Source organism: Pseudophryne corroboree, chromosome 1, assembly GCF_028390025.1.
Source record: "Pseudophryne corroboree isolate aPseCor3 chromosome 1, aPseCor3.hap2, whole genome shotgun sequence".
NCBI classification, from domain to species: domain Eukaryota; kingdom Metazoa; phylum Chordata; class Amphibia; order Anura; family Myobatrachidae; genus Pseudophryne; species Pseudophryne corroboree.
In genome coordinates, this window is record NC_086444.1 from 400929583 (window position 1) to 400956049 (window position 26467).

Sequence of the window (26467 nt, forward strand, 5' to 3'; positions counted from 1 at the left end):
TTGTACCTTTCAACATTTGTGAGTGTTGCAAGGCCACTTCTTTAAGACACTCTGGGTTATTCAGAGTTGCTTGCAAACCAAAAACGTTAGCAATTGGGCACAACCATGTTGCACTGCAGGTGAGGCAGATGTAACATGTGCAGAGAGACTTAGATTTGGGTGTGTTATATTTCTGTGTGTGGTAATACTGTTTTCTTTATTTTTACAATGCAGTTTAGATTTCAGTTTGAACACACCCCACCCAAATCTAAATCTCTGTGCACGTTACCTCTGCCCCACCTGCAGTGCAACATGGTTTTGCCCATTAGTGTGCTTTTTTAGTTTGCTAATAACTCTGAATAAACCCTTCAGTATAGTCACATATTGCACCAGAGACCTACAACTAATACTATGGTCACATGGTTGCTCATACATCCTATCCTCAGGAAGTCCATGCTTATATAATCTGTGGTGAAGAGGAAAATAGTGCAAGTCATGGCCTTGGAGGAATAAGAGAGAGCATAGCATGGCCTTGGACACTTATAAAAGACAGAAGACAATTACATATTTATATATTCAAATATATTTACTGCCCTACATTGTATATATCTTGATCACTACTCACCTCTTTTGAAGTCTAAGAGGAACCAACGATAACAGAAGTAGAAGTGAGTATAGTCACCATTTTGATGCATGAGTTCAAAAAGCTCAGAATCCAAAATCTCATTTAAGAAAAGAAAGAAAGAAAGAAAATAAGTTATAGCCAACACACTGCCATACTTTACTATTCAAATACACTCTTAGGGTAATATTTATCAAAGCTTTCATAGAGATACAATAATGGGAGATAAAGTATCAACCAATCAGCTCCTATCATTTTTCAAACATAGTCTTTAAAATGTAAGTCAGAAGCGGATTGGCTGGTACTTTATAACAATTTTATCTCTCTTTGAGCGTTGATAAATACCCCCCTTAATCTAAGACACATGTGGGCTGCTTTTGAGTCACACGCAAAATAGCTACAGTTGTGGGCAGCTGCGGAAGCATGACTTACTAACTTATACTAATGCGAGTACCTGTTCTGCTATGTCATGCTAGATGCAAGAGATCTGTCAGAAGCAGGCTTGCCATCCCCGTACACACCAATCAGAATCACTTTTCATACATGTCTGGGGCACTCCCATAGGTCAGGGTGGTTATGTGCGATTATATTTTCATCATCCTCTTCCTGCCCTGAGATCCCTTATTTAATGGAAAAACAGATCTGGACAAGTTCTATCTGACTCAGAATAGAATGACATACGCAAAAGTGCATAAACTCACTTCTGTCTGGCTCTGAATCAGGTCTATGAACTGCAATCAATTAAATATTCAGTTACTTATTGCAAGCCCTGACATGACTTTGTACCACTGAGATTCATTAATTGAAAGATAACATGATAATATCTGTGTTAATATGTTTTACATCTACTATAATACACAGTTTGATTGTGCACCATGGGGAGATGTATCAAACCTTGGAGAGAAAAAGTGGACAGAGATAAAGTACCAACCAACCCAACATCTATCCTTTTACAGGCTGTGTTTGAAAAATGACAGTCAAAAGTGGATTGGTTGGTACTTTATCTCTGTCCATTGTTTGAGCTCCTCCCATTTTCTATAACTGTAAAGTATGTAATACATATGTCCAGTCAGCCCACTGAGAGGTCTGCGCAGTACAGTGAAAGATGACTTCCCACATCTTCAGGGAATTAAACACTAGATAATATTTCCTTATTTCATTTTGTGGGATCAAATGTCACTTATGCATTTCAAGGACCATAATTCAGTGCTCTCTCATTATACAGCTGTTTTCAGACTATGCACATGAAAAAAAAAGGATTTTAATTACCTACCGGTAAATCCTTTTCTCGTAGTCCGTAGGGGATACTGGGTATCCATTTAGTACCATGGGGTATAGACGGGTCCACTAGGAGCCATGGGCACTATAGAAGTTTGATTGTATGTGCTGGCTCCTCCCTCTATGACCTACCTACCAGACTCAGTCTAGGAAACTGTGCCCAAGGAGACGGACATACTTTGAGAGAAGGATATAGAAAAGGAAAGTAGTGAGAATTCGAACCAGCACAACCAGAACAAGAGGAAAGGCATGCTAACCAAACTTGCAAACAGGGACAGCAACAGCTGAACCAAACAACATTACAGTACTAGTTAAGCAAGTAACAGCGCTGGAAGAACGAAGCACCGGGCGGGTGCCCAGTATCCCCTACGGACTACGAGAAAAGGATTTACCGGTAGGTAATTAAAACTGTATTTTCTCTTACGTCCTAGGGGATACTGGGAATCCATTTAGTACCATGGGGAAGTACCAAAGCTCCCAAACCGGGTGGGAGAGTGCTGAGGTTCCTGCAGAACTGATTGACCAAACTGAAGGTCCTCAGAGGCCAAAGTATCGAAATTGTAAAACTTAGCAAACGTGTTCGAACCCGACCAAGTAGCTGCTCGGCAGAGCTGTAAAGCCGAGACACCCCGAGCAGTCGCTCAAGATGAACCCACTGACCTAGTAGAGTGGGCTTGATTAGATTTCAGAATCGGCAAACCTGCCGTGGAATAAGCATGCTGGATAGTGGGCCTGATCCAGCGCGCAATGGACTGCTTTGAAGCAGGACACCCAATTTTATTGGGATCATAAAGAACAAACAGCGAGTCCGATTTTCTGTGGCGAGCTGTTCTCGTCACATAGACCTTCAAAGCTCTTACAATATCCAAAGACTTTGAAGTAGCCGAGGCATCCGTAACATCAGGCATGGTACCAAAGATTTGGCGCATAGCTGAGGTAGTGCCTTTATTTAAAAAGGGAACAAAAAGCAATCCTGGAAACTATAGACCAGTTAGTTTAACCTCTATAGTGGGTAAAATATTGGTAGGCATTTTTAGGGCTAGCATAGAGGAGCACCTACAGGCTACTAAGTTTATTAGCAAAAGTCAGCATGGGTTTGTAAGGGACAGATCATGTCAAACCAACTTAATTAGCTTCTACGAGAAAGTGAGCGAGAATCTAGATCAGGGAAAAGCAGTGGATGTGGTGTATTTAGATTTTACAAAAGCCCTCGATACAGTGCCTCATAGGAGACTGATCAACAAACTAAGGGAACTTGTCCTAGGATATACTATTTGTAGATGGATAAGAAATTGGCTGGATAACAGAGTACAACGAGTAGTGGTCAATGGAATGCTCTCCAGCTGGGCACCAGTAGATAGCGGAATACCACAAGGGTCTGTACTTGGCCCGCTACTGTTCACTATATTTATCAATGATCTAGGAATAGGCCTGGAAAGCACAGTGTCAATCTTTGCAGATGATACTAAACTGTGTAAGGTAATTCATTCAGAAGGTGATGTGGAGTCTCTACAGAATTACTTATTTAAACTTCAAACCTGGGCGTCTAAATGGAGAATGAGGTTCAATATAGTAAAATGCAAAGTTATGCATTTTGGGACAAAAAACACACTTGCATACTATATTCTATATGGGGAAAATATAGGGGTAACTATGGTGGGAAAATATTTGGGGGTGATAATAGGCTTAATAACAGTACACAATGTCAAATTGCAGCAAAGAAGGCAAGTAAAGTGCTTGCGTGCATTAAACGGGGCATTGAGACAAGGGACGAGGATGTAATCCTGCCACTGTACAAATCATTGGTACAGTATGTCCGCACCTGGAATATTGTGTTCAGTTCTGGGCACCGTGTTATAAAAAAAAGATATCGGGGAACTAGAAAGAGGTCAAAGAAGAGCTACTAAATTGATTAAAGGGTTAGAAACACTGGAATATGAGGAAAGGCTTACTAGGTTAAATATGTATACACTAGAAAAGAGGCGACTAAGAGGAGACATTATTAATATCTTCAAAACGGTCATTACAAGGAGCTAGCAGCGGATTTGATTATTAAAAGAACTCTGTATAGGACGCGTGGGCACTCAATGAGGCTAGAGGAGAGAAAATTCCGTACACATCGTAGGAAAGGGTCCTTCACGGTAAGGGCAATTAAGATTTGGAACTCCCTGCCGGAGAAGGTAAAAATGGCAGACTCTGTAAATGCATTTAAATACATTTAAAAACGGATTGGGCAAATTTCTAACTGGAAAATGTATCCAGGGCTATAGCATTTAACATATTGACATTAAATTGTATGGGAGTGGTAAGATTCATAGCTGTCAATTGGTACTAAACCATTACTCTAACAGGCGCGTTATAATATGAACATCTTAACACAGAATACAGGTTGAACCCGATGGGCATTTTGCCTCTTTTCAACCTCACTGACTATGTAACTATGTAACAGCCGGAACCACAATAGGTTGGTTGATGTGAAACGCAGACACCACCTTAGGAAGAAATTACTGATGAGTCCTGAGTTCAGCTCTGTCCTCATGAAAAATTAAGTAGTGGCTCTTGTAAGACAATGTCCCCAACTCCGACACATGTCTTGCTGTAGCCAAGGCCAACAGTGTGATGGTCTTCCACGTAAGATACTTTACGTCTACCTCCTGTAACGGTTCAAAACAGTCCGATTGGAGGGACTGCAGCACCAAATTGAGATCCCGAGGTGCCATGGGAGACACAAAGGGAGGTTGGCTGTGCAGAACACCTTTCAGGAACGTCTGGACCTCAGGGAGAGAAGCCAATTGTTTCTGAAAGAAAATAGACAAGGCAAAAATCTGAACTTTTATGGAGCCTAGGCGTAGGCCCACATCCACTCCCGACTGCAGAAAAAGCAGGAAACGTCCCAGATGAAATTCCACCGTAGAATATTGTCTGCTCTCACACCAAGAGACATATTTCTTCCAGATACGATGGTAATGTTTAGATGTTACCCCCTTTCTGGCTTGGATCAGGATGTCCTTGTCAGGAATCCCTTTCCTGGCTAGAATCAGCCGTTCAACTTTCATGCCGTTAAACGTAGCCGTGGTAAGTCTTGACAGACGAACAGACCCTGTTGCAGAAGATCCTCTCAAAGAGGCAGAGGCCCCGGATCTTCAATCAGCATCTCGAAAAGTTCAGCATACCAGGCCTTTCGTGGCCAGTCCGGAGCAATGAGGATTGCTTGAACCTTTTCCCTTTTTAGAATTCTTGGGATCAGAGGAATGGGAGGAAACAAGTACACCAGCTGGTAGATCCATGGAAGCCTGTGGGTCCCTCGACCTGGAACAGTACCGATTGAGCTTCTTGTTGAGTCGAGAGGCCATCATGTCGATTTGTGGATACCCCCCACCGACATGTCAACCACCGGAACACCTCCGGGTGAAGGCCCCATTCTCCTGGGTGCCGATCATGTCTGCTGAGGAAGTCTGCTTCCCAGTTGTCTACTACTGGAATGAAGATCGCCGACAACCCCACGGCGTGTTTTTTCGCCCAGAGGAGAATTCTTGACACCTCTGAAATTGCGGCTCTGCTTTTCGTTCTGTACGTTACCGCCGTCACATTGTCCGACTGGACGTGAATGGCCTGATTCTGAAGAGACGAGGCCTGCAGAAGGGCGTTGTAGATAGCCACGAGTTCCAGGATGTTTATTGGAAGGATGACTTCCTGCTTTGACCATCTTCCCTGAAACTGCACCCCCTGGGTGACTGCTCCCCAACCTCTGAGGCTTGTGTCCGTGGTTGGCAGAATCCAATTCTGAATCCCGAACCTTCGACCCTCAACTAGGTGAGAAGTCTGTATCCACCACCGGAGGGAGATCTTGGCTTTTGATGACAGATGAATCCTCTGGTGCATGTGAAGATGCGATCTGGACCACTTGTCCAACAGACCCAGCTGGAAGGGCCTCGCATGAAACCTTCCGTACTGAATTGCTTCATAAGAAGCCACCATTTTCCCCAGAAGACGTATACAGAGATGCACTGAGATTCGGGACGGCTTCAAGACGGACCGAACCATCGACTGGATTTCTATTGCCTTTTCCAAGGGAAGGAATACTTTCTGAGACTCTGTGTCCAGTATCATTCCCAGGAACTGAAGCCTCTGCATTAGTAATAGGTGAGATTTTGACAGGTTCAGAATCCACCCATGATCCAGTAGTAGTCTGTTTAAGAGGGCAATGTTCTCCAACAGCTGTTCCCTGGACAGTGCCTTTATCAGAAGATCGTCCATGTATGGAACTATGTTCACTCCTTGTCTGCGGAGCAACATCACCATCTCTGCCTTCACTTTGGTGAACACCCCCAGTGCCGTGGAGACCAAATGGCAGGGCCTGAAACTGGTAGTGGCAGTCCTGCAGTGCAAACCGTAGATAAGCCTGATGAGGCGGCCAGATTGGAATATGAAGGTATGCATCCTTGACATCCAGAGACGCTAGGATTTCCCCCTCCTCCAGACCTGAGATTACCGCTCTCAACGACTCCATCTTGAATTTGAACACTCGTAAGTTTCAGTACTACATACAAGCTGGAATATTAACCCTTGTTGTGTAGATGAGGTGGAACTGGAATAATGACCTGGGTCTGTAACAGTTTTTGAATGGTGTCGTGTAAGTTTACTCCCACCTCTTTTGAAACTGGTAAACCTGATTTGAAGAATCTGTGAGGTGGGAACTCCTGGAACTCCAGTCTGTAGCCATGGGATATAAGGTTTATGATCCAGGAATCCTGGCATGATCATGTCCAGATGTGACTGAAGAATTTTAGCCGGGCTCCCACCCTCATGTCTTCCAGGCATCGCGGTCCACCATCATGCAGAAGATTTTGAGGAAGCAGAGCCTGAGCCCTGTTCCTGTGAACCAGCAGTCGCTGGTTTGCGTGGTTTACCTTTAGCACCTCTGGCAGTGGTAGAAGAACATCTGGCCTTGCCTCTAAACTTGGCAGTCTGAAAGGACTGTAGATTAAGTCCTGAGTAGGCTTTCCTTGCAGGCGGAGCTGCAGAAGGTATGTATGTAGACTTACCCGCAGTAGCTCGGGAGATCAATTTGTCGAGTTCATCTCCAAATAAGGCCTCTCCTGTGAAAGGTAGGCCTTCCACTCCTTTCCTGGAGTCCGCATCAGCAGTCCACTGACGTAGCCATAATCATCTGTGTGCCGACACTGCCATAGCTGTGGTGCGTGCATTAAGCAAACCTATTTCTTTTATGGCTTCCCCCATAAAGTTCGCAGAATCCTGTATATATTGCAGGAGCAAAATAATTTCCTCTTGAGGTAAAGTGTCTAACCCCTCAATTAAATTACCTGACCATTTAGCAATGGCTCGTGTAATCCACCCACATGCTATAGTGGGTCTCTGGGCCACCCCGGCAGCAGTATACAAAGATTTGAGTGTAGTCTCTATCTTGCGATCGGCCGCATCCTTTAGTGAGGATGCACCAGGCACAGGTAGTACAAGTTTACATGAGAGCCTGGAGACTGACAAATCCACTATCTGTGGATTTTCACATTTTTTCCTATCCTCAGGAGGAAAAGGAAAAGATAATAACAACCGACTGGGATTTTGAAATTTCTTATCTGAATTAACCCACGGTTCTTCAAACAGGGTATTTAGGTGGTCATTCCAAGTTGATCGCAGCCACCAACTTTTTGCTGCTGCTGCGACCAACTAGTATACGCCTATGGGGGAGTATATTTTAGCTTAGCAGGGCTGCGATCGCTTGTGCAGCCCTGCTAAGCTTAAAAAATTTCAAGAAAAAGAAGACTAGGCCTATACCTACTTACCCTGTGCGACGATCCCTGTGATGCTGGTGCCGGCTGTGACGTCAGACATCCGCCCTCCGTTCTCCTGGACACGCCTGCGTTTTCCTCACCACTCCCAGAAAATGGCAGCCAACGGTCCGGATCCGTCCTGGAACGCCTTCTTCCTGTCAATTTTCTTTGCGGTCGGCTCTGCGACCGCTTCCTTTGTTAGCCGCGACGTAACCTGGCAACCCCTGTCGCCGGGCAACGTCGCGCACGCGCACTGCGCCCGCTGCGCATTCTGTACCTGTTCGAACCGCAGCCATAAACCGATGCGTGCGAACGGGTCAGAATTACCCCCTTAGTTCTATAGTGCCTATGGCTCCTAGTGGACCCGTCTATCCCCCATGGTACTAAATTGTACCAGTACAGTATAGTATAGGTACTTAATGGATTCCCAGTATCCCCTAGGACGTAAGAGAAAAAAAAACACTTTTGAAAAATCAGTCGAGCATCTGTGACTTTATCCAAATGCTGCTACAAAGTCCTTCCCTGGTGTATATCTGTAAATATGACTGTGCAGGGACTGAGTTGCCCACTGTCAGCAACCAATTGGTGCATCTTTAGAAACATCACAGAAACTTCTACCTGCTCTATATCAGTTGCAGTCTGCACCACGAGTGGTTCAGCGTCTGTGTACGCAAACACTTTCACTGACATGCTCGCAGCAGATCCATAACATGGACCAAGTCCGTGTGTGCACTAAGCGACGTCTCTGTCACCACCCATCAATTTTTCAAAGACATTTCTGATACCATGCATCTCGATCACAACAATGCCTTTGTGTGTACACTGTTTGTAACACATACACCGTAAGGGTTTTTGCTTTGCGTACAACTCTGTATCTGGCCCAATACATTCCTAGACAACAGCTGTGTAAGTGTTTTCTAAGACTCTAATTCACAACAAAATTGAATATATACGACACCTGTAAGGGCTATCCCTATGATTTGAATGTCCCTTTTTCAGGCAATGTTTACCAGGTTTGTTTAAACAATTTTTGAAAGGGGGCATTGTGTCCATAAAGTGTATCTAAAGACTATGTAACCTTTAAACTATGTCCTTTATACACAATATTGTTATTTTCTTCTTCACAGAAATACTGTAGGTTCTGAAGCTGCTGTCCTGGATAACACAATGACACTGTAACTCTGCAATTCTCTTGTAACTCTTATCCCCGATCCCATGTATTACCGCGGGTCCGTTTTCGCCAGATGACGGCCTGTAATAGGATACCACGATAATGACCATCAGTCACTAATCACAATATACTGCCTTTTTTCATCCGCCAAAACGGCATCGCAGGCAACTGGATACCCCCCTTTGTGTGAGAGCTTGCTATAGAAGATGCTGTACCTGTATAAGAGATCTCATGTTGGCAAAGTGTGTATCCATGGCACCTCCGTGAGGGAAGTTCTGGTTCATTCTTTTCATAAGCTCAGTGAAGCAGCTGAATGCCAGGGCCTCTGAGGGAGAAATAACAGAGGACACACAAGAAAAACATTTGCAAGTTCATATTCATGCCCAGTATGTATCTATGGACTATACTGTGCCTGGCTGTCCTAGATGCTAAGACATTTGCAAGTCTGCACTACAGCATAGAACAGTGGTCGCCAACCTTAATTGGGGTTTGAGCTACTCAAAGAAAATAAAACCTCCTGAAAAGCTACTGAAATGAAAAAAATATATAAAAAAAAATCTGGCTAGTAACCCAAAAATTGAAGGTAATTTAATGAAATTGAATTTTTTCCCCATAGAATGTGTTTGTTAGATGGAATCTCACATATCATATATTTTGATGTGTGGGGCGGCTGACTCTCCAGTCGGTGTGCTCAATCCGCTCTTGCTGGCTTTTTCCTATGTTGTTATAATGCTGGTATTCGGGGACAAGGAGAAGTGTGGTTGAAACCGTACTTGTGGACAGCGGTCAGCAGGGAGTGGGGAGGATGCTGGCTTGCAGTGTGCTCAATACCCACTGCTCAGCGCAGGACCTGGGCTCACAACAGAAGGTTTCTGCCACATATTGCCTATGCTGTAGGCCCTACGGCAATCACCTGATGCACTTTCCTGTGGCTCCACCCACGGCTTCATCAGAGGTCACTTCCTAATAGTTGACTCAGCTGTACTGCAGCAAGACGAGCTAGCCAAATTACGACCGCTAGCGACCTGTACCTCGCAAGCTACAGGTTGGCGACCACTGGCATAAAACATTATTACCCAGATTTACATGTAAAGAACATTTAAAACAAATTAAGCCATATGTATGACCATTAGCCAATACTTCCACCAGAAAGATGCACTTGTGGATGGCTGTCCGTAGGCAACCTGTGTTTTTCCTTACAGCATTTATTGGAACTATATTGTATGATATGTATGTATGTATAATATGTATTTTCAGTTATTTTCTTATTTCTTAAAGATTATCATAAACATGTATATCCCTGAATTTTGAGTTACTGTGGGGCAGATGTATTAACCTAGAGAAGGCATAAGTAAGTGATAAACCAGTGATATGTGCAAGGTGATAAAGGCACCAGCCAATCAGCTCCAATATGTAAATTAACAGTTAGGATCTGATTGGCTGCTGCCTTTATCACCTTGCACATATCACTGGTTTATCACTTCCTTATGCCTTCTCCAGGTTAATACATCTGCCCCTGTATTTGTAAAATGAAAAACAGACCACCTTATAATTGTACCCTAAACTCACCTTTTACAAAGTTTCAACTGACATTCTATCCTACTGTACATTGCTCTACAGTATGTGAGATAGCCATTGTAGTTTCAGAATGTGGTAGGCAATATCTGTGTTTGGGGGTAGGTTTCTAGTTAGTACTTTATGGTATCTTAGACTATGGTTTGGGATGTCTGAACTCTTGCTAGGCCAAAAGGTTAAAGTCAGGCTTAGATTTTAGGTTAAAACAATTGTAGGACTATGGTTATAACCAGGGGTGTTTTAAGAGAGGAGGAGGCCCATGTACAGCCTCTGTCCGGGCCCCCTCCTCCCTAGCTAGCAGTGCTGTGAGCTCAGACTCTAATGGGCATGCGCAGATCTCTGGAAAAATGGAGCGGCAGCCATTTTCCCGGCGATTTCTCTACTGCGCAAAGAGGTGGGAAAATGGCTGTCGAGTAATTTTACTAGTGATTTGTGCTCTGTTGCTGCCACTGACGGGGACTCTGGACAGGAGAGTATTAAAGAAGTGGGTGCAGGGTGTGCAGTGTCTGCCCCCCTGGATCCAGGGGCCCGTGCACTGCACACACTGCACCCATTATAGATATGCCAGTGGTTTTAACACATGCACTCTAGTTGTAAGACCACAGAACATTTTGATATACAGTACATGTAAGTAAAATACATTTATGCTCATGATCTTCTATTGTTATTTAAGTCCTAATAGAATGGTGCTATACAAATAAACATAAGAATGGGCTAGATAAATACCTAATGGATAAGGATATACAGGGTTATGGTTTATAATCACGCACTATAGTTATAAAAAAAAGGAATAAGAAATAAACACAACGGCCGACATTATTAACAGACATAATTAGTCCGTGTAGGAGACCACAAATAGGTTGAACTTGATGGACAAATTGTCTTTTTTCAAGCTCAGAGACTACTATGGTCATTCTGAGTTGTTCGCTCGTTGCCGATTTTCGCAACGGAGCGATTAAGGCAAAAATGCGCATGCGCATGGTAGGCAGCGCGCATGCGCTAACTATTTTAGCACAAAACTTAGTAGATTTACTCACGTCCGAACAAAGAATTTTCATCGTTGAAGTGATCGGAGTGTGATTGACAGGAAGTGGGTGTTTCTGGGCGGAAACTGGCCGTTTTCTGGGAGTGTGCAGAAAAACGCAGTCGTGCCAGGATAAAACACAGGAGTGTCTGGAGAAACGGGGGAGTGGCTGGCCAAACGCAGGGCGTGTTTGTGACGTCAAACCAGGAACGAAACGGGCTGAGCTGATCGCAGTGTAGGAGTAAGTCTCAAGCTACTCAGAAACTACTAAGAATTATTTATTCGCAATTCTGCTAATCTTTCGTTCGCAATTCTGCTAAGTGAAGATACACTCCCAGAGGGCGGCGGCCTGGCGTGTGCAATGCTGCTAAAAGCAGCTAACGAGCGAACAACTCGGAACGAGGGCCTATGTTACTATAATCAGTACATACAGCAGATAGACCTGATAAAGAATTCCATACCATCATCAAGTATTACCAAGAGAGGAGCCAGAAGGTCACACATCCCTTGCACATAGCCGATCTCAATGTGCTGCCACACATAGCTGTAATATAAGCACAAAGAGAGGGTTAATGTCAGTGACACAAATGGCAGCAATCAATAGCTGAACAAATATATAGACATCCACATGTAGTTAATCTCATCGCACCCGTGGCATGGACGCGGGAGCACACATGGCGTGCCGTGCCACAGATGCTACTTAATATGGTAGGCTGCGACTATCCGCACCCCAATGTATTTCCTATGGCGGTGCATACACGCATCTTAGTACAGGGACACACTAGCCGTGCCAGCTTTGCTGCAACTAGGACGCTCAGCGGCAAAGCTGGGCACAGCTACACCTGTATCCGAAACAACACAGGATTTTGTGAACTATTCATCTTTTCAATATTTTTCCCACCATGGTTCTATGATAATACAATGATACTTTTTATATTTTGGATTTTCACAGTAGGCCACACAGTGTAACATAGTTACAGTAAGTAGTGTAGTAGTACTGCAAGGTGAAAGGATCATCATTTGCGTTTGTTTCATCCAGCTGGTCTCTGCAGACATGCCAAACTGCACAACCAGAGCGGAAAACATCCTGTCATTATGTAGTGAATTGTTTACTGATTTTCAACTTACTTCTGCCAAATGCATATAACTGTGGGGACACATGGTGGAGATATCTGCAGACCACTAGGGGTTGTGTCTGATTCCCCCCTGCTGACAACCAACAGAAGCAGAAGTGCAAACTGTTGTTTTATTTGTAACACAGGAGCTGACACCATGGCACACAGCTCTGACCAGGTATCGCCTGTGTTTGAACAACAACTGGAATTTTTATTCTTCTGAATTGTCAAGTGAGATGGTAGGGTATGGTAGATAAAATCATATTTGGTTGGAATATTGCTTAATAGCTAGACAGAGACTACTTGTATACTGTATGTGTGTGTACCTGCACATGACATTACGAAGCTTCTCCAGGTTGGTGGGTGTAAAATACCAATAGTTACGGTCACACCTCTGTACATCTTTCTCTATACGGTGCAAGTTGATAGTATACAGGTCCAGAACTTCTTGCTATATATAGTTGTGGGGAAAAATAAACCAGTTAGAAAAATTATAGTAATGCCAGTAAAAGACATAGGGGTATATGCAATTGCGGTCGAATTCCCGAAAATGTTGAAAAACGGGACATTTTTCGCCAAAAAAAAAAATTCGACCATGCAATACAGTACTTTTCGCAAAAAAAAACGGCCATTCCAAATTCGACTTTTTGAAATTCGACATTTGTCAAATTCGACATTTCTGCAATGGTACAAATGCGGCATTTCGACAAAAGTATATTCAATTGAAGATTGTAAATTTGACAACAGTGCTTTTAGACAGTAAATTCGTCATTTTCAATCCGCCACACTTTGCTGGCGGAATCTAATAAATTTTTTAAAAAACATGGTTTTTTTTGTGGTTTTTTTTTTGGTAATAGCATATCTATTTATATTAGAAGGGATTAGGTACTTGGTTTGTCTATTTAGGAAGCACAAGTATTATTTATATATTTTTAAAAATATAATTTTTTTTTTTTTTTTTTAATGGAATGGTGTAAAAATCAGAAGAAAAAAAATGCGTGGGGTCCCCTCTCCTAAGCATAACCAGCCTCGGGCTCTTTGAGCCGGTCCTGGTTGCCAAAATACGGGGAAAAAAATGACAGTGGATCCCCCGTATTTTAACAACCAGCACCGGGCTCTGCGCCTGGTCCTGGTGCAAAAAATACGGGGGACAAAAAGAGTAGGGGTCCCCCGTATTTTTTGTACCAGCACCGGGCTCCACTAGCTGGACAGATAATGCCACAGCCGGGGGTCACTTTTATACAGCGCCCTGCGGCCGTGGCATTAAATACCCAACTAGTCACCCCTGGCCGGGGTACCCTGGAGGAGTGGGGACCCCTTCAATCAAGGGGTCTCCCCCCAGCCACCCAAGGGCCACGGGTGAAGCCCGAGGCTGTCCCCCCCATCCAAGGGCTGCGGATGGGGGGCTGATAGCCTGGTTCAAAATGGAAGAATATTGGTTTTTGCAGAAGAACTACAAGTCCCAGCAAGCCTCCCCCGCAAGCCGGTACTTGGAGAACCACAAGTACCAGCATGCTGGGGGGAAACGGGCCCGCTGGTACCTGTAGTTCTACTGCAAAAAAAATACCCAAATAAAAACAGGACACAGACACCGTGAAAGTATAACTTTATTACATACATTCCGACACACATACTTACCTATGTTGACACGCCGACTCTGGGCTCGTCTCCAATGTCAACGTCCGGGGTACCTGAAAATAAAATTATACTCACCTGATCCAGTGTCCGGTTCTTTTATTGTAATCCATGTACTTGTCAAAAAAAAAAAAAAAACGCATACCCGAACCAGACGGACTGAAAGGGGTCCCATGTTTACACATGGGACCCCTTTCCCCGAATGCAGAGACCTCCCGTGACTCCTGTCACAGAAAGGTCCCTTCTGCCAATCAGGAAGCGCCACTTCGTGGCACTCTCCTGATTGGCTTTGCGCGTCTGAGCTGGCAGACAGCGCATCGCACAGCTCCCTCCATTAGTTTCAATGGTGGGAACTTTGCGGTCAGCGGTGAGGTCACCCCCTTTCAGTCTGTCTGGTTCGGGTATGCGTTTTTTTTTTTTGCCAAGTACGTGGATTATAATAAAAGAACAGGACACTGGATCAGGTGAGTATAATTTTATTTTCAGGTACCCCGGACGTCGACATTGGAGACGTGGACAGAGTCGGCGTGTCAACATAGGTAAGTATGTATGTGTCGGCATGTGTGAAATAAAGTTGTATTTTCACGGTGTCTATGTCCTGTTTTTATTTGGGTATTTTTTTTTGCAGTAGAACTACAGGTACCAGCGGGCCCGTTTCCCCCCTGCATGCTGGTACTTGTGGTTCTCCAAGTACCGGCTTGCGGGGGAGGCTTGCTGGGACTTGTAGTTCTTCTGCAAAAACCAATATTCTTCCATTTTGAACCAGGCTATCAGCCCCCCATCCGCAGCCCTTGGATGGGGGGGACAGCCTCGGGCTTCACCCGTGGCCCTTGGGTGGCTGGGGGGGGGACCCCTTGATTGAAGGGGTCCCCACTCCTCCAGGGTACCCCGGCCAGGGGTGACTAGTTGGGTATTTAATGCCACGGCCGCAGGGCACTGTATAAAAGTGACCCCCGGCTGTGGCATTATCTGTCCAGCTAGTGGAGCCCGGTGCTGGTCCAAAAAATACGGGGGACCCCTACTCTTTTTGTCCCCCGTATTTTTTGCACCAGGACCAGGCGCAGAGCCTGGTGCTGGTTGTTAAAATACGGGGGATCCCCTGTCATTTTTCCCCCCGTATTTTGGCAACCGGGACCGGCTCAAAGAGCCCGAGGCTGGTTATGCTTAGGAGGGGGGACCCCACGCAATTTTTTTCCGGGTTTTTTACCGTTTTTCCCCATTTTTTTAACATTTTTAAAAATCTAATCAAAATCCGTCAAAACGGACGTTTTTCGACAGCGGGACTGTCGAATTCGTTTTTTATTGAATATGTCGAATTCCGGCACCCACCTGCCGGAATTCGACGGTCGAATTGTGTCGAATTTAAAAACGGACGAAAAAGTGCCGCAATTCGCCCGGAATTGCATATACCCCATAGTGCACATATATTTACAGATAAAGCCATATGTCAAGAAAACAGTGACATATTTATAAAAAGTGTCTCATGCTATTTGTGAACGAAACAGGTCTGACAATGGTTTAGTTTATGAAGGGTTGTGCAAATGTTTTGCTCCTGTTGAGACACTGCAAAAACTATATTTTGTGATCAGTCTTCGGTGCCCAGTCAGGGTTTAGCTGCGTAAAGTGGCTAAACCCATGTAAACTAATGGGCGCAGGCAAAAAGTGGCATTTGGGCACACAAACGGGTCAATTCCAGTCACGCATTTCAGTTCACCACTCCCGAGGGCTACAAGCTGAAATGCTGGCTCTGGCAGCTGTTTGCGGCCAAACAAAGCAACAATTGAATTGCTCTATCGGAGACCCGGCAGTGAGAGCTGTGTCACATTAATTTCCAAAGGAAGATACATGATTGTACAGTATGTATTTTTTGACATAGATAAATCTGGAGAATGACATGGGATTGTCAACTATTAAGCACAGATATTATGGTGAAGTAGAACTCTGCAGGCTGATTATTTATAAAACGCTTATCTGTAATAAATCACCACACGTGAGGTAACATGGATAACAATGTTTGCAAGGTACTTACAGAATACGTCACTCCTGTTGAAGAGACAGGAGATACTTCAGATACAGTTGCATCAATGACAATCAATGAATCGTGTGGTGGATAAAGACTTTCCATTTCTGGCTCCTCTGACAAGTTGTCCTCACTTCCAACCAGACTTTCCTTCTCAGCTTCACTGTCTGGCCAAGCTTCCACAGAGAGCACTGCAGTCTCCTTATCAAGCAAGATGTCCTCTGTGCTTTCAGTAATTGATAAAAAGTCATCCAAGCTTTCGTTGGCTGTTGTTTCTGTGTCTAAGCTATCCTGAATTTTAAGTTCCTCTTCCATCTTTTTGTTATCCAACATACTGTCCAAGCTGTTCTGTTTCTTTCCACTTGTAGTTCCTGGTTTCATGTGCAGGTAAAGTGCATTTTTATTGGTCTCCATTGAGGCATTGTCATCTGTGCTGAAACTATGTTCTGAATAACCAGAAGTGATAGAGAAGTTCCTGGAGGATGGATGTCCTGAATCTGGAGAGCATGTCCCATTAGGTACTGTTCCATTGGGTATCTTCGACGGTTTATTGTCCTCACTTCTAGTGTCTGCTTGATCTGCTTCTTCTACCGACTCAAACACCTGCGCAGTGAAGATTATGTCCTGTTTAGCTACTGGAGACTGGGTTTTAGGCATGTCATGAAGAAAAAGAATCAGATCCTTGCAGTTGACAAAAATGGGATTGAACTCACATTTTTTCAACTGATACATTCCATTCTTTGAGACTTTGTCTTCATAACTACACAATTCAGGCTGCAGACAAAAACTATAACTGTTAGTATATTGGGCATACATTTTATAGTGGAGATTAAGGAGGTAAACAAGTGGCTGAGAAGTTGTGTTTTAGAGACCAGGGTCAGTTTTTCTCTTGGCTATAGGGATCTACAGTCAGGATGGACTAATTACAATGGAAAAGATGCAGCTGATACAGAGGAAAAATAGGATTTTAATACCTACCGGTAAATCCTTTTCTCTTAGTCCGTAGAGGATGCTGGGGATGCTTCAAGAACCATGGGGTATAGACGGGATCCGCAGGAGACATGGGCACACTATAAGACTTTGAATGGGTGTGAACTGGCTCCTCCCTCTATGCCCCTCCTCCAGACTCCAGTTATAGGAACTGTGCCCAGGGAGATGGACATTTCGAGGAAAAGGATTTAATTATTTTAAACTAAGGTGAGATACATACCAGCTCACACCAACAACACGCCGTACAACATGGCATTCACCAACAACGCATGTAACGGCATGACCAACAGCAGTCACAGACATGACTGAACTCAACGCAACATGAGCGTAACTATAACCAAACTGCAGATACAGCCCGCACTGGGATGGGCGCCCAGCATCCTCTACGGACTAAGAGAAAAGGATTTACCGGTAGGTATTAAAATCCTATTTTCTCATACGTCCTAGAGGATTCTGGGGATGCTTCAAGAACCATGGGGTTTATACCAAAGCTCTAGAACGGGCGGGAGAGTGCGGATGACTCTGAAGCACCGATTGACCAAACTGAAGCACCGATGCCAGGGCATCAAACTTGTAAAACTTCGCAAAGATGTTTGATCCCGACCAAGTAGCAGCTCGGCAAAGCTGTAATGCCGAGACCCCTCGGGCAGCCGCCCAGGATGAGCCCACCTTTCTGGTAGAATGGGCTTTCACCGATTTCGGCAACGGCAATCCTGCCGTAGAATGAGCCTGCTGAATCGTATTACAGATCCAGCGTGCAATAGTCTGCTTGGAAGCAGGAGCCCCAATATTGTTGGGAGCCCACAGGACAAACAGAGCCCTAGTTTTCCTAATCTGAGCCGTTCTGGCGACATAGATTTTCAAAGCTCTGACCACATCGAGAGACTTTGACTCCGCCAAGGCCTCAGTAGCCACTGGCACCACAATAGGCTGGTTTACGTGAAAAGATGAAACCACTTTTGGCAGAAATTGTTGACGAGTTCTCAACTCTGCCCTATCCGCATGGAAAATCAAATACGGGCTTTTGTGAGACAAAGCCACCAATTCAGACACTCGCCTTGCGGACGCCAAGGCCAACAACATTACCACTTTCCAAGTAAGGAATTTTAACTCAACCTTTCGCAAAGGTTCAAACCAATGTGATTGCAAAAATTGCAGCACCACATTAAGATCCCACGGTGCCACAGGAGGCACAAATAGAGGTTGGATGTGCAGCACGCCTTTTACGAAGGTCTGAACTTCTGGAAGAGAAGCCAATTCTTTCTGGAAAAAAAATCGACAAGGCTGAAATCTGTACTTTAATAGAGCCTAACTTTAGGCCCTCATCCACATCTGCTTGTAGGAAATGGAGCAAACGCCCCAGGTGAAATTCTTCCATAGGAGCCTTCTTGGATTCACACCAAGACACATATTTTCTCCAAATACGGTGGTAATGCTTTGCCGTTACTTCTTTTCTAGCCTGAAGAAGTGTGGGAATGATTTCATTGGGAATACCCTTTCGGGCTAGGATTTGGCGTTCAACCGCCACTGCGTCAAATGCAGCCGCGGTAAGTCCTGATACACGCACGGCCCCTGTTGTAACAGGTCCTCCCAAAGAGGCAAGGGATCTTCTATGAGCAACTCCTGAAGATCTGGATACCAAGCCCTTTTTGGCCAATCCGGAACAATGAGGATCGCCTGAACCCTTGTTCTTCTTATAATTTTTATCACCTTCGGAATGAGTGGAAGTGGAGGGAACACATATACCGACGGAAACACCCATGGTGTCATTAGGGCGTCCACCGCTATCGCTAGAGGGTCCCTTGACCTGGAACAATATCTCTGAAGTTTCTTGTTGAGGCGGAACGCCATCATGTCTACTTGAGGAACTCCATAACGACTTGTCACTTCTGCAAAGACCTCTTGATGAAGACCCCACTCTCCTGGATGGAGATCGTGTCTGCTGAGGAAGTCTGCTTCCCAGTTGTCCACTCCTGGAATGAAGACTGCTGACAGAGCGCTGGCATGTCAGAATCTTCGTGGCCTCGGCCATCACCGCTCTGCTCCTTGTTCCGCCTTGACGGTTTATGTACGCCACTGCTGTCACGTTGTCTGACTGAATCAAGACAGGCAGACCTCGAAGAAGATGTTCTGCTTGCAGTATGCCGTTGTAAATGGCTCTTAATTCCAGAATGTTTATGTGTAGACAAGTTTCCTGGCTCGACCACTTTCCCTGAAAGTTTCTTCCCTGTGTGACTGCTCCCCAGCCTCGAAGGCTTGCATCTGTGGTCACCAGGATCCAATCCTGAATCACGAACCTGCGTCCTTCCAGAAGGTGAGAACTGTGCAGCCACCACAGAAGGGAGATTCTGGTCCTGGGAGATAGAATTATTTTCCGGTGCATGTCCACTGGTCCAACAGGTTCCACTGAAACACCCTGGCATGGAACCTGCCATATGGAATGGCCTCGTAGGCCGCCACCATCTTCCCCAGCAACCGAGTGCATTGAAGAACTGACACCTTTGCTGGTTTCAGAATCTGTTTTACCATGTTCTGTATTTCCAGAGCTTTTTCCACTGGAAGAAAAACTCTCTGCAATTCTGTATCCAGAATCATACCCAGGAACAACAGCCATGTCGTCGGATCCAACTGTGACTTTGGCAAATCTAGGAGACAACCATGTCAGTGAAAGGGCAACATTCTTCAACAATTGGTCCTTGGACCTCGCCTTTATAAGGAGATCGTCCAAGTACGGGATAATTGTGATTCTTTGCTTGCGCAGGAGAACCATCATTTCCATCATTACTTTGGTGAGAATCCTCGGAGCCGTGGACAGACCAAACTGCAACGTCTGAAATTGGTAATGACAATCCTGCACAGCAAATCTCAGGTAAGCCTGATGAGGATATATGGGGACATGTAAGTAGGCATCTTTTATGTCGACAGACACCATAAAATCCCCCTATTCCAGACTGGAGATGACTGCTCGGAGAGATTCCATCTTGAATTTGAATTTTTTCAGAAAGAAATTGAGGGATTTTAGGCTCAGAATCGGTCTGACCGAGCCATCCGGCTTCGGGACCACGAACAGGCTCGAATAAAAGCCTTCCCCCTATTATGACGGGGGCACCGTGACAATTACTTGATTTTGACACGACTTTAGTATTGCAGCGCTGACTATCTCCCTTTCTAGAAGAGAAGCTGCCAAGGCGATTTGAAAAATCGGTGAGGGGGCACGTCTTGAAACTCTAACTTGTACCCTTGGGTTACTATGTCTACTATCCAAGGTTCCAGGTCCGAGTGCACCCAGACCTGACTGAAGAGTTGGAGACGTGCCCCCACCGGTGCGGACTCCCGCAGAGGAGCCCCAGCGTCATGCGGTGGATTTGGTAGAAGCCGGAGAGGACTTCTGCTCTTGGGAACTTGCCACAGCCTGTAACCTTTTTCCCCGTCCTCTCCCCCTCGCAGCAAGGAAGGAGGACCCACGTCCTTTTTTAAATTTATTGGGCCGAAAGGACTGCATCTGATAGTGAGGCGATTTCCTCTGCTGTGCAGGAACATAAGGTAAAAATGAGGACTTACCCGCGGTAGCCGTAGACACCAGGTCAGTGAGGCAGTCACTAAACGGTAGAGACTCCATCGCCTTTTTAGAGTCAGCATTCCATTGATGAATCCACAATGCTCTCCTTGCTGAGACTGCCATGGCATTGGCCCTTGATCCCAAAAGGCCAATATCCCTCACAGCTTCTTTTAAATATGCTGCAGCATCCCTGATATGACCCAGAGTGAAAAGCACACTATCCCTGTCTAGGGTATCTACCTCAGATGACAAGTTATCTGCCCACTTTTCAATAGTGCTACTCACCCATGCCGAAGCAACGGCAGGCCTGACTAGCGACCCCGTAGTGACATAAATGGATTTTAGCGTATTTTCCTGCTTACGATCCGCAGGATCCTTTAGGGCTGCCGTGTCAGGGGACGGAAGCGCCACCTTTTTGGATAGACGCGATAAAGCTTTGTCTACTGTGGGGATTGATTCCCACCTTTCCCTGTACCCAGAGGGGCACAGATATGCCACTGGAATTCTTTTGGGAACATGTATCTTTTTGTCAGGATTTTCCCAAGCCTTTTCAAAAAGTGCGCTCAGTTCATGAGAGGGAGGAAACATTACCTCAGGTTTCTTTCCTTTAAACACAGAGACTCTAGTGTCAGGAACAGCAGGGTCCGCAGTGATATGTAATACTTCTTTTTTCGCCACAATCATGTACTGAATACTCTTAGCCAGTTTTGGATGTAATCTGACATCACTATAGTCGACACTGGAATCAGAGTCCGTGTCGGTATCTGTATCTGCTATCTGTCGGTATCTGTATCTGCTATCTGGGTAAATGCACGTTTCTGTGACCCCGAAGGGGTCTGGGCCTGTGACAAAGCATCTTCCATGGACTTCCTCCACGTCTGGTTCTTAGACTCAGATTTATCAAATATCTTAGTCAACCTAGTCACATTTGCTTTTAAAACACTCAACATATTCACCCAATCATCCGTCGGCGGTGCCGACATGGCCACTCTCACAGTATTTTCAGTCCCCACTCCAGCCTCCTCCTGGGAAGAGCATTCAGCCTCAGACATGTCGACACACACGTACCGACACCCACAACCACACTGGGGCTATAGGAGACAGACCCACAATAAAGCCTGCAAGAGAGACACAGAGAGAGTTCTGCCAGCTCACACCCAGCACCTATCCCGGTACAGAAGCAAGTAACAAGACTGCCCAGACCTGTTAGCGCTTTCTATATATATATTCTAGCACCAAATCACTTGTGCCACCCCCCCCCCCCCCCCCCCCGTTTTGCACCCTGTTACTTGTACAGCAGTGTGGAGGTCAGGGCCAGCTGTGTGGGCTAAGCCCCGCCCACTATATGGCGTGCTTCAGTCCCGCTTAAAATTATCTTTATACTGGCGGGGGTCCCTTAACTAGTGCCTGGGCACTGTTATAACTTATGCCAGTGGAGTTTGTGGTGTTCATGCTGCCCAGGGCGCCCCTCCTGCGCCCTGCACCCTGCAGTGCCGGGTAATGTGTGGGAGCATGGCGCGCAGTGCGGCCGCTGCGTGGTACCTCAAACACCGTCTTCTGCCGTCACTGAAGTCTTCTGATCTTCTCATACTCACCCGGCTTCTGTCTTCTGGCTCTGTGAGGGGGTGATGGCGCGGCTCCGGGAACAAGTAGCTAGGTGTACCAAGTGATCGAAACCTCTGGAGCTAATGGTGTCCAGTAGCCTACGAAGCAGAGCCCTTGAACTCAGAAGAAGCAGGTCTGCATCTCTCCCCTCAGTCCCACGATGCAGGGAGCCTGTTGCCAGCAGGTCTCACTGAAAATAAGAAACCTAATAAAAGTCTTTTTCTGAGAAACTCTGGAAAGCTCCTCAGTGTGCATCCAGTCTCACTGGGCACAGAATATAACTGGAGTCTGGAGGAGGGGCATAGAGGGAGGAGCCAGTTCACACCCATTCAAAATCTTACAGTGTGCCCATGTCTCCTGCGGATCCCGTCTATACCCCATGGTTCTTGAAGCATCCCCAGTATCCTCTAGGACATATGACAAAGATTATTTGATAACAGGAGGAGATTGTAAAGTAAGAAATGGAGGAAGTGGAAGAGGAGTGGAGGGTGTTGAAGGCAGCAATGGTGGAGAAAAAGATTAGAAAACACAATAAAGAGGTTTGTGATATGTAAAATAGCAGTAAAAATAACAAAAGCTAAGAGTCTTCTAAAGAAAACAGGTGAATTGCAGTTGATGATGTTGGAAGAGAATTGTGATCTTGTGGGTATATCCAAGACCTGGCCGGACGACTGGGCAGCATGTTTAGAAGAATGGAGCATTTTTAGAAGAGGGTGCTGTGTATGTGTGTGAAGAATATGTCAAGTAAAGTCCTTAAAGAGAAAGGGGGTCCAGTAATGTACTGTTTGGAGTTTGTTATAAGCCTCCTAACATAACAACTGCAAAACAATTCAAAATGATTCTTACAAAATATGACCTGCTTCATGGGTACTTAAACTATACAGATCTAATTTACTGCAAAAATAGTGATTCTGACAAATGATTATAAAAAAACAACTGCCTTGGTTCTTCTAAGACTTGCTGGACTTGGTACTACTTAACAGAACAGATATTATATCTAGTGCAAAGGTTAGTGAAACTTTCGGAATAGTAATAAGAGCATGGTAACATTCCACTTAAATTGCAATAAAGAGTTTTGTACGAGACCTACAAAAAACTAGGAATTTTACAAGCATAACATCAGTCCAAAAGAGCATTGCAGCTTGAAGACTGGAAAGGACACCTTTATATAAAGGTTACCATATGGCAACAACACTTCTAAAAATAAATGACAACCAATATGATTAAATAATCAACTTAACCGACTGAAAATTGTCTATGGAAAAACTAGGGGGTACATTTTTTTTTTTTTTAGAACTGGTGTCCCATAGCAACCAATCAGATTATACTTACCATTTATCTAGCTACTTCTAGAAGGGAATAGATAGAATCTGATTGGTTGTAATGGGCAACATCCCCAGTTCTAAAAAAACCTCCCACCTTAGTAAATTTACTCCTAGGAGTGTAGCAAAAATGTGTAAAAGAGGTTAGCAAAGACTGAAGCTGACAAATTTGTTTCTAAAGGCAAAGGAAAAAGCCTAATCCCAAAACAACATTCAAATACATAAAAAAAATTATAATATTTGGTCACTATATAACAGTGGTTCCCAAACTCGATCCTCAAGGACCCCCACCAGTTCATATTTTCCAGGTCACCTAGCAGGTGCACAGGTGTATACATTACTCACTGACACATTTTAAAAGATCCATAGGTGGAGCAAATTATTTCACTCGTAATTCTGTGAGGAGATCTGGAAAATGTGAACTGTTGGGGTTCTTGAGGACTGAATTTGGGAACCACTGCTGTACAGTAACTATATAACGGTCAATAATGGATCAACCACTTTTTTTTTTACATTTACAGACATCTATAACTGGTTAAAAAAAGGGAACAAAATTGGAATCTGGAAATTATAGATGAGTGTGAGTCTGACTTTAGCTGTGAACTGGATAAATAAATTGGGATTCCTGAAGTGTGTAATAATAAGAATTTACTTACCGATAATTCTATTTCTCGGAGTCCGTAGTGGATGCTGGGGTTCCTGAAAGGACCATGGGGAATAGCGGCTCCGCAGGAGACAGGGCACAAAAGTAAAGCTTTCCGATCAGGTGGTGTGCACTGGCTCCTCCCCCTATGACCCTCCTCCAAGCCAGTTAGGTACTGTGCCCGGACGAGCGTACACAATAAGGGAGGAATTTTGAATCCCGGGTAAGACTCATACCAGCCACACCAATCACACCGTACAACTTGTGATCAAAACCAGTTAACAGTATGATAACAGAGGAGCCTCTGAAAGATGGCTTCTTAACAATAACCCGAATTAGTTAACAATAACTATGTACAATTATTGCAGATAATCCGCACTTGGGATGGGCGCCCAGCATCCACTACGGACTCCGAGAAATAGAATTATCGGTAAGTAAATTCTTATTTTCTCTATCGTCCTAGTGGATGCTGGGGTTCCTGAAAGGACCATGGGGATTATACCAAAGCTCCCAAACGGGCGGGAGAGTGCGGATGACTCTGCAGCACCGAATGAGAGAACTCCAGGTCCTCCTTAGCCAGAGTATCAAATTTGTAAAATTTTACAAACGTGTTCTCCCCTGACCACGTAGCTGCTCGGCAAAGTTGTAATGCCGAGACCCCTCGGGCAGCCGCCCAAGATGAGCCCACCTTCCTTGTGGAGTGGGCCTTTACAGATTTAGGCTGTGGCAGGCCTGCCACAGAATGTGCAAGTTGGATTGTGCTACAGATCCAACGAGCAATCGTCTGCTTAGACGCAGGAGCACCCATCTTGTTGGGTGCATACAATATAAACAACGAGTCAGATTTTCTGACTCCAGCTGTCCTTGCAATATATATTTTTAATGCTCTGACAACGTCCAGTAACTTGGAGTCCTCCAAGTCACTTGTAGCCGCAGGCACTACAATAGGCTGGTTCAGATGAAATGCTGACACCACCTTAGGGAGAAAATGCGGACGAGTCCGCAGTTCTGCCCTGTCCGAATGGAAAATCAGATATGGGCTTTTGTAAGATAAAGCTGCCAGTTCTGACACTCTCCTGGCCGAAGCCAGGGCTAGTAACATGGTCACTTTCCATGTGAGATATTTTAAATCCACCTTTTTTAGTGGTTCAAACCAATGAGATTTTAGAAATTCCAAAACCACATTGAGATCCCACGGTGCCACTGGAGGCACCACAGGAGGCTGTATATGCAGCACTCCCTTAACAAAAGTCTGGACTTCAGGAACTGAAGCCAATTCTTTTTGAAAGAAAATCGACAGGGCCGAAATTTGAACCTTAATAGATCCCAATTTGAGACCCATAGACAATCCTGATTGCAGGAAATGTAGGAATCGACCCAGTTGAAATTCCTCCGTCGGAGCACTCCGATCCTCGCACCACGCAACATATCTTCGCCAAATGCGGTGATAGTGTTGCACGGTTACTTCCTTCCTTGCTTTAATCAAAGTAGGAATGACTTCTTCCGGCATGCCTTTTTCCTTTAGGATCCGGCGTTCAACCGCCATGCCGTCAAACGCAGCCGCGGTAAGTCTTGAAACAGACAGGGACCCTGCTGAAGCAAGTCCCTCCTTAGAGGTAGAGGCCACGGATCTTCCGTGATCATCTCTTGAAGTTCCGGGTACCAAGTCCTTCTTGGCCAATCCGGAACCACTAGTATCGTTCTTACGCCTCTTTGCCGTATAATTCTCAATACTTTTGGTATGAGAGGCAGAGGAGGAAACACATACACCGACTGGTACACCCAAGGCGTTACCAGCGCGTCCACAGCTATTGCCTGCGGATCTCTTGACCTGGCGCAATACCTGTCCAGTTTTTTGTTGAGGCGAGACGCCATCATGTCCACCATTGGTCTTTCCCAACGGGTTACCAGCATGTGGAAGACTTCCGGATGAAGTCCCCACTCTCCCGGGTGAAGGACGTGTCTGCTGAGGAAGTCTGCTTCCCAGTTGTCCACTCCCGGGATGAACACTGCTGACAGTGCTATCACATGATTCTCTGCCCAGCGAAGAATCCTTGCAGCTTCTGCCATTGCACTCCTGCTTCTTGTGCCGCCCTGTCTGTTCACATGGGCGACTGCCGTGATGTTGTCCGACTGG

At 45.1% G+C, this 26467-nt stretch overlaps 1 protein-coding gene across 2 annotated transcripts in view; it reads right to left on the reverse strand.

The window, feature by feature from the left end:
* Positions 1 to 26467, reverse strand: part of SGSM1 (small G protein signaling modulator 1) — a 446529-nt gene that overhangs the window by 5573 nt on the left and 414489 nt on the right. For both annotated transcript variants that reach the window (XM_063913222.1, XM_063913221.1), the window contains exons 19-23: positions 16221 to 16814; positions 12883 to 13007; positions 11903 to 11985; positions 9058 to 9167; positions 605 to 701 (exon numbers count right to left, since the gene is read on the reverse strand). In XM_063913222.1, the coding sequence (XP_063769292.1) occupies positions 605 to 701; positions 9058 to 9167; positions 11903 to 11985; positions 12883 to 13007; positions 16221 to 16814 (1009 nt within the window). The remainder of the gene's footprint in view (positions 1 to 604; positions 702 to 9057; positions 9168 to 11902; positions 11986 to 12882; positions 13008 to 16220; positions 16815 to 26467) is intronic.